This window comes from Rhinopithecus bieti, unplaced genomic scaffold (genome assembly GCF_001698545.2).
Source record: "Rhinopithecus bieti isolate Rb0 unplaced genomic scaffold, ASM169854v2 scaffold_80299, whole genome shotgun sequence".
NCBI classification, from domain to species: Eukaryota; Metazoa; Chordata; class Mammalia; order Primates; family Cercopithecidae; genus Rhinopithecus; species Rhinopithecus bieti.
Window position 1 is genome coordinate 131,908 of NW_016829764.1, and position 8,826 is coordinate 140,733.

The 8,826-nt window shown below is 48.8% G+C and overlaps 1 protein-coding gene across 5 annotated transcripts in view; it reads left to right on the forward strand.

Annotated features, from left to right (window-relative positions):
• The window catches only part of CABIN1 (calcineurin binding protein 1), a 165,215-nt gene that overhangs the window by 70,700 nt on the left and 85,689 nt on the right, over nt 1–8,826 (forward strand). For all 5 annotated transcript variants that reach the window (XM_017864917.1, XM_017864920.1, XM_017864916.1 and 2 more), the window contains exons 20-23: nt 1,753–1,914; nt 3,117–3,323; nt 3,544–3,689; nt 6,317–6,578. In XM_017864917.1, the coding sequence (XP_017720406.1) occupies nt 1,753–1,914; nt 3,117–3,323; nt 3,544–3,689; nt 6,317–6,578 (777 nt within the window). The remainder of the gene's footprint in view (nt 1–1,752; nt 1,915–3,116; nt 3,324–3,543; nt 3,690–6,316; nt 6,579–8,826) is intronic.

Below are 8,826 nucleotides of genomic sequence, written 5' to 3' on the forward strand. Positions count from 1 at the left end.
TCATCTGAGATCAGGAGTTTGAGACCAGCCTGACCAACAAGGTGAAACCCTATCTCTACTAAAAATAAAAAAGTTAGCTGGGCATGGTGGCAGGCACCTGTAGTCCCAGCTACTTGGGAGGCTGAGACAGGAGAATTGCTTGAACCCGGGAGGCAGAGGTTGCAGTGAGCCGAGATCGTGCCACTGCACTCCAGCCTGGGTGACAGAGCGAGACTCCATCTCAAAAAAAAAAAAAGAAAATTCGTTTTTGTCTCAGAGGTCTTCCTTGATTTTATTCTCTTTTTTTTTTTTTTTTTTTTTTGAGACAGGGTCTTGCTCTGTTGCCCATGCTAAGAGTGCAGTGGTGCAGTCACAGCTCACCGCAGCCTGGACCTCCTGGGCTCAAGCAGTCTTCCTGCCTTAGCCTCCCACATAGTTGGGACTACAGGTGTGCACCACCACGCCTGGCTAATTTTTAAATTTTTTGTAGAGATAGGGTCTCACTTTGTTGCCCCGGCTGGTCTCAGTCTCCTGGGCTCAAGCAATCCTCCCACCTCAGCCTCCCAAAGTGCTGGAATTACAGGCATGAACTGCTGCACCCAGCCGGTATTCGCTTTTCTAATACACGTATTGAAGACTATAAGTTTTCCCAAACACATCTTTATCAGCCTCCCATAGGTTCTGATATTTGGTATTTGCTATTTTTGTGTAATTGATTTCTAATTTTATTGAATTGTGTTCAGCTGAGGATATAGTATGTCTTATATCTAGTTTTTGGTCTTTGTTTAGACTTGCTTTTCATCCAGTTTTGGCAAAAATCTCATGGATGCTTGAAAATAATGTGTATTTGCTAATAGTTGGGCATAACAATAGCTGTCGGCTCTCATATTCATAGATGTAACTTGTTTACTATGTTGTTCACATCCTCTCTGATCCTCATTTATGTTTTGTCTGAGGGAGATTCTCTTAGCCCTAGTGGGATTTAACATCTCATGTTAAAATTTTTTTTTTTTTTTTTGAGGCGGAATCTCGCTCTGTCGCCTGGGCTGGAGTACTGTGGCCGGATCTCAGCTCACTGCAAGCTCCGCCTCCCGGGTTCACGCCAGTCTCCTGCCTCAGCCTCCCAAGTAGCTGGGAGTACAGGCGCCCACCACCTCGCCCGGCTAGTTTTTTGTATTTTTTAGTAGAGACGGGGTTTCACCGTGTTAGCCAGGATGGTCTTGATCTCCTGACCTCGTGATCCGCCCATCTCGGCCTCCCAAAGTGCTGGGATTACTGGCTTGAGCCACTGCGCCCGGCCATAATTATTTTTTATAAATATTTATCTAACTTTATTCTCTCCATTGGAATCTGAACTTCTAAAAAGCAAGGACTGTGTCATACTGTGTCTATTATAAGAAAATATTCAGTAATTATTCATTGAGGAAATGAATGACTAAATAAATGAGTGAAGTTCCCAGGAGGCAAATAATATCTTCTTCTGGTGGCTGGTAGAAACTGGCTAGGTGTGCTAGAAGAAAGGCAGCTTGATAAACCCATCAGGAGGCTCCTGCTGGGCCCAGAGGTGGGACCAGAATAGCTCCTATTAGGATAACAAGACTTTTCTGGGAAACAGGTATTTTTGGAATCAAGTCATGTCATGCAGGAGCCCAACAGACATAGCCACCTCAGGTTAAAAGAGTTGATAGAGTGGTGGTCTGTCTGGGGCCCTGCTGTGAAATAGAGGCAGTGGCTACAGGCCCTCACCTCAGGCATCTCTTCTGCCCACCACAGGTACGAGTACTCCAAAAGGAACTGGCTGCATCCACCTCTGAAGACACACACCCTTACAAGGAGGAGCTGGAGACAGCCTTGGAGCAGTGTTTCTACTGCCTGTACAGCTTCCCCAGCAAGAAGAGTAAGGCCAGGTACCTGGAGGAACACTCAGTCCAGCAGGTGAGGGTGCTGCAGTAGGCTCAAGGAAGAGAGAAGCAGGAGCTGTAAGCTCTCTTGAAGGATGTCATATTTGTCAACAGTCATCTTGGCAGTCCTGCTTGGAGTTGCATGAGAAGGAGGAGAGAAGACGGTCTGATGGAGTCTTCTCTTCTCAAAGGACAAGGGTTTTTCTTGCAAAAACTTATTTTCATAAATGTTGACTAACATTCAACTAATGTTGGCTAATATGTAGAGCCAGGTATGGTGGTGCATACCTTTAGTTCCAGCTGCTCTAGAGGGTGAAGGTAGGAGGATTGCTTGAGGCCAGAATTTCAAGGCTGGAGTTCACTGTGATTGCACCTGTGAATAGCCTTGGGTGGCAGAGCAAGGCCCCATCTCTAAAAACAAACAGCAAACAAAACTACCCTAAAACCAAAAAATGTAGCATGGCAATTATCGATAGTTTATTTCCATTTTGGATATGAATAATTCTTTAGAGGTTTTCCATTTTTGTGTTGTTTTGGTTTTTAGAGTGCTATTGAGTGTATTATCTAATGGCTCCTCAGTACTGTCAGTTATGTCTGATCTTAGGGATTCCATCCACTAAAATGTAAGCTCCTTAGGACAGAGCCCCTGCTGTGGACCCCAAACCTAGGGCCACCCTCCCTGGAGTCAGCCCTCCTTCAATAATTTGTCTACCAAGTGGAGAGGGTCTGTCGCTGGCCGAAGGTCCCCCCGCATGAAGGAACCCACCCTCTGGCTCAGCCATGTGGGCTTATAGAGCGCAGCTTGTAGTTTCCAATGTCTGTCTTTCTGCAGACCAGCCTTATGCTTTTCAGACACTTGGATTTGGGGATTATAGTGGGCATGGGGACTTTTTTTTTGTTTTTTGAGACGGAGTCTCACTCTGTTGCCCAGGCTGGAGTGCAGTGGCATGATCTCGGCTCACTGCAACCTCTGCCGCCCAGGTTCAAGAGATTCTCCTGCCTAAACCTCCTGAGTAGCTGGGATTACAGGTGCCTGCTACCTACCGCACCCAGCTAATTTTTGTAGTGCAGTTTTTTTTTTTTTTTTTTTAAGTATAATGGGGATTTGTTTTAGGCTCTCCAATACGCCATAACCTCATTTACATTGGACAAAATGCGTTTCTATGGAGGAATGTGTTTTTCTCTTTTCATTTACCCTGAATGTGTTATGAATCTGCCTTCTGTCTTTTTTTCAAGGTGGATCTCATATGGGAGGATGCCCTGTTTATGTTTGAGTATTTTAAGCCCAAGACCCTTCCTGAATTTGACAGCTACAAGACCAGCACCGTGTCTGCTGACTTGGCCAACCTGCTGAAGAGAATTGCCACCATTGTGCCTCGCACGGAGAGGCCAGCACTTAGCCTGGACAAAGTCTCTGCCTACATTGAGGGAACTTCAACTGAGGTGGGCCCACAACCTTGAGGAAGTGGGGGACCGGGCTGGGTCACACTCTTCCCCTCTGCCACTGCTGTATATGCTCCTTTGCTTCTTTTTCTGCTCTGTACCAGACGGAGGGGCAGGGGAAGCTGGAGAGTCTGTCCTGTGACTAAACAGTCCTGGGTTTACTGGTCACATCTGAGTCTTTGACTTCACTTCCCCTCATACTTTTCCTCTCACCTGCCAGGTACCCTGCCTCCCAGAGGGTGCTGACCCCTCCCCTCCGGTGGTGAACGAGCTTTACTACCTCCTGGCTGATTATCATTTCAAAAACAAGGAGCAGTCCAAGGCCATCAAGTTCTACATGCATGACATCTGCATCTGCCCCAATAGGTCAGTGACCAGAGTATGAGGTTAGGCTGGCTGCAGGGATGACTGGGGTAACTCCAGCTCAGCAAGCTCTTCAGTGGGCCACTTTGGGGTTTCCCGGCCCATTGCAGAGAGACCAGGGAAAAAGGAGTGAGAGGGTGGTTTAGCACATTGCCGTTGTTAGGAAAGGTAGGTTTTCCATAAAAAGAAGAGCAGAGGAGAAGGCCTCTTTTCCAAAGTCCTCTGGGAGGGTTATTGGTAAAGGGTTATTAGAGAAGGTACAAGGTGTCCATCTGGACCCTGGTGTGCAGGGCAAGGAGGCGCAGCCTGGCTCCATCTTGTTGGTTTTGTGCTGCCTACTTTCACAGCCCCAGGATGTGTACTCTTGCTGCTTCCACTGCAGGCTTCTTAACTATGGTTGTCTTCTTGGGGACAAGTAATAGAAAAATTCAAGCCAGAGTTCTCTTTTTCGCTCTGATGCAGTGCACTGTTAGCGGTAGCGATTATCATGATGGTGCATGTAGGAGAGCTCATTGCACATGAAGCTCATGCTCTCTTCCTGTGAAGCCCTGTTTGACTTTCTCTTAAAATGTAGCGATTGCGGCTGGGCGTGGTGGCTCATGCCTGTAATCCCAACACTTTGGGAGGCCGAGGTGGGCGGATCATGAGGTCAAGAGATCGAGACCATCCTGGCCAACACAGTGAAACCCTGTCTCTACTAAATACACAAAAATTAGCTGGGCGTGGTGGCGGGCGCCTGTAGCCCCAGTTACTTGGGAGGCTGAGGCATGAGAATTGCTTGAACCTGGGAGGCGGAGATTGCAGTGAGCCGAGATTGTGCCACTGCACTCCAGCCTGGTGACAGAGCGACACTCATTCTCAAAAAAAAAAAAATGTAGTGATTGCCTGGAGCCTCCCAAGGGGCCTTCTACATTCGTGAAGTCTGATGCACTTGATTTTAAGAGGGAATATTTTATCATACCTAGGAGGTAAGCCTTGAGTGAAGGTAAACCTTCACTCAAGGCTTACCTCCTAGGTATGATAAAGGAGGCTACCCACTGTGGCTGACCTGTGTCTAAAGGGTTCAGAGTAGCATCTGTAGGCACACTTTCTGGAAGGACTCAGAGGCCAGGCTGTGATAGCTGCCCTTGAGCCATGGGTGAGCACAGAACCACCCTAACTCAGGGCAAACCAGAGAATTCCACCTCATCAGAATCCATCTGGCCAAGGAGAAAAGGGACTGGGTGTGAGTGGAGAAGCCATTTTGCAAGGCTTGTGTAGCTCGTATGAAAGGTTCTCACAGAACTTCTTTTGCTTAGCCTGTGTTTTCTTCCAGGCAGGGAGCCATGTGGCAGAGCCCTGGCTGTCCCCTCGGGGTGACTGGGAACCAGTGAGATAGAGCAGCCCTATCTGTGCTCAGTCTGGCTGAGTGCTCACTGCGCCACAGTAAGGGTTTCCTCCTCTGTTCCCCTATTTCCACATCTGAAAAGTGAGGGTGATAAAACCCACCTGTATTTGCATGGCACCTCTCACCTGACAGCCCTGTATTCAACAGAATGAAGGCTCATGGCAGCTTAGCTGGGTGTCCTTCCAACCTTCATATCTCCCTGTTTAGAGGGTATCAACCCATCAGCCTGGCCTATTAGGCAACCCTGCCACAGAGGCGGGGTCTCATGTGGGATTGGCCCCAGTGCCAGGAAACCCCTTGATGGCTTGATCCTGTGCTCCAGGCCTTGGCCACCTTCATTCTGGCCTTAACAGGCAGGTACCAGGCGAGACTTGGTGCTTAGTCTGGTCTTCTGTGCTAGCAGTGCATTAAAGACGATTGGCATGTGGGAGGGTGGCATCTGTCCGTTTGATTGCTGCCATTTCTGTTCTTTGTACTAGCATTCATCAAATCCCAGACTATCAGGTGCCCAGAGATCATCTTAGTCTTGGTGTCTCTGTGGCCATTCCTCCTCTCAGACAGGTTTCTGTGTTCTCACTGTCAGTTTCTTTCAGGTGGTGTCAGAATGGTAGGGTCTCATGTGGTCCCTCACTTTTCATTTTACTGCTGAGAACTGAGCTGGAAAGGGCAGGGTCTGCTCAGGGTCCCAGAGACAGAATGAGGTAGAAGCTGGGTTGCTGGGGTCCTGAGGTCTCTGCTGCCCATGCTTCTGGTTGGCAAATGTGCTGATGGCAGGCTCTGCCCACACAGAAGTAGATAAGGTCACACCTGGCTGAGGGTCTTCCTGGTGCTTTGGCTGGACCACTCCTGACTTGTCTTGTAGAGCACTCCTTTTTCTCTCCACCAGAGCTGTTCTGTAGGCAACCCCGCAAAGCAGGGGAACAGAGTCCAGGAGCTCATCCATTAGAGCAGCTACTGCATGCCTATGAGGTGCTGAGTGATTAAAATACATTTTGTCTCATAATGCCCACAGCTCTTGAGGTAGGTCTTCTTAGCCCTGTGTCACAGGTTAGGAATGAAGGCTCAGAGACATGGCTGGTCTAGGTCATGGTCATGGCATTAGTGAGTGTCAGAGTTGGGCTCTGAGCCCTGGTGTGGGAAGACAGTTTCCATGGTGTCCATTTGCCTGTCCACTAGCCTGTCATTATCTTCCATGCTTTTCATGTAGTAGTGTTTTTAGCTGGTGCTTTTGTTACCACCACAGGTTTGATTCCTGGGCAGGCATGGCTCTGGCCCGGGCCAGCCGCATTCAGGACAAGCTGAACTCCAATGAGCTGAAGAGTGATGGGCCCATTTGGAAGCATGCCACGCCCGTCTTGAACTGCTTCCGTCGGGCCCTGGAGATTGACAGCTCCAACTTGTCTCTATGGATTGAGTATGGCACCATGTCCTACGCCTTGCACTCATTCGCCTCACGTCAGCTGAAGCAGTGGAGAGGCGAGCTGCCCCCTGAGCTCGTGCAGCAGGTGAGGAGGGGATGCTGCAGATGGGCCTGCCATTCTTTTGTCCAGACAGAGTGCCCTCAGGTCAACGAAGCTCTGTCTCATTCGTAATTTATTCTTGTCCACACTTCCACGCTGGGAGCTCACTGATGAATCTCCTCATGAAGCTCAAGCCATACCATGGTCAGTGACAACTTGGTCCCTGGTCTTTGGACACCCAGTCTAATGTAGACAAATTTAGGGACAGGCTCTTAGACCCAGCTGGTCAGCCATTAGTTACGGTGTAGTTGAGCGATAAAGAGGGGAGAAGTGTTGGCCACCAGAAGTAGCTATTTCTTCCCTGTTCCCTCAGAGGAGCTTGTTGGGTCCTTGTAAAATTTTTGAGCTTAGGTTGGGATTTTTGAAGTCTCTCTTGGTAGGGGATTACCCTAGTGCAGGATGCCGAGTCTGGCCCTTAGGTCTCTGTTCAGTAGGGTACCCTTGGCTCCTTGAGATGGAAGTAAAGGAGCCATACTGACATGTTTAGGCTAGTGCAGTGGTAGCAATAGTGCAGTAGCACTGCACCCTGGAAGAGGATAGGGGAAAGAAGTGTCAGCACCGCCTCCTCTTCAACATTGCCATCTTAAAAAAAATTACTCTTGGCCGGGTGCAGTGGCTCACGCCTGTAATCCCAGCACTTTGGGAGGCCGAGGCGGGCAGATCACAAGGTCAGGAGATAGAGACGATCCTGGCTAATGTGGTGAAACCCCGTCCCTACTCAAAAAATACAAAAAATTAGCCGGGCATGATGGCGGGCGCCTGTCGTCCCAGCTACTCGGGAGGCTGAGGCAGGAGAATGGCGTGAACCCGGGAGGCAGAGACTGCAGTGAGCTGAGATCGCGCCACTGCACTCCAGCCTGGGAGACAGAGCGAAACTCTGTCTCAAAAAAAAAAAAGTTTACTCTTAAATCTTACAAGGGACACAGGCTTCTTTAAATCAGTTACAATATTAAGGGCAAAGCTCATATCCCTCTGGCTGCCCCTACTACCTCAAAAACAGACTTGTTTCTTTCCAGACTGTAAAAAAAGTACTTTTTATACATAAATATGTACTCCTAGAAAAAAACACCACAATCTAAATGCTATCACACTGTATATGGTACTCAGCTTCCTTTTTCACTCAGCACCACGCTGTTCTAGCCATGATAATTCCTGTGCATCTAGTACATTCCTTTTAACTGCTGTAACCCTATTTTATTGTAACTGTCCTGCACAAAATTACCTTGTGGGATTCTGTTGGTGTTGTGGTGGACCCAGAGTTGGGCAGGCTGGGGACTGAAGCTGCTGCCCTGGGATGCAGAGCCTGACTCCCCAGGGGGCCTTCCCTGTAACAGCAGGAGCAGCATTATCCTCTGCTGGGACTCAGTGGGCTGAGCTGATCATAGTCCTTGGATTTTCTCCTTCATCTCCCGCCAATGATGGCAAATGAGATTTGGCAGAGTGAAAGTTTTCCGGGAAATAAATAGGGTGAGAAGTCAGCGTTCCCTTTCTGCCAATGGCACTTGTTTGTGGAGCTTTGTTTGTAGTGGTCTCCCCAGGAAGGGAGCAGGGAAGTCAGGGAGTGGGTAAGGAGACTGACCTCATGTTTCCACACACTTTTTCCCCTTGCTTTGTTCTTTCCTCCGCTTAGGCTCATAGCCTTTGGGACTGAACTCAGTGTTGATCTTATGGAAGCCATTGGCCCAGGAAGCTCAGGTCCTGAAACTGGGTTCCCAAGCCATCTTGCTGGCGTGTTAGGGTGGCAGGAGAGACATGGAAATCCACCTGCAATGCAGATGTCCCGACAGGGAGGGAGGGAAGGTAGGGGGAAGTGTTTCATAGTTGCCAAGGGTGAAAACTGCCTTGCAGAGCTATCTTGTGCCTCCTGGGTTCTTTCCACCTCTGGAGAGACAGCTTCCAACCCTGGAATGTGTCACGGGGACACAGTCCCCTGATTGCTGCTTTTCCACCTGGATTTATTGTGTCTGCAGGATGGGCTGCAGGACACATGTTGGCAGCTGTTTGAGCTGCTGTGTGCTTCAGCTTTTGCTTAGAAACTCCTTGGATTCACAGCTGAATTCTACCAGAGGTACAAGGAGGAGCTGGTACCATTCCTTCTGAAACTATTCCAATCAATAGAAAAAGAGGGAATCCTCCCTAACTCATTTTATGAGGCCAACATCATCCTGATACCAAAGCCTGGCAGAGACACAACAAGAAAAGAGAATTTTAGACCAATATCCCTGATGAACAT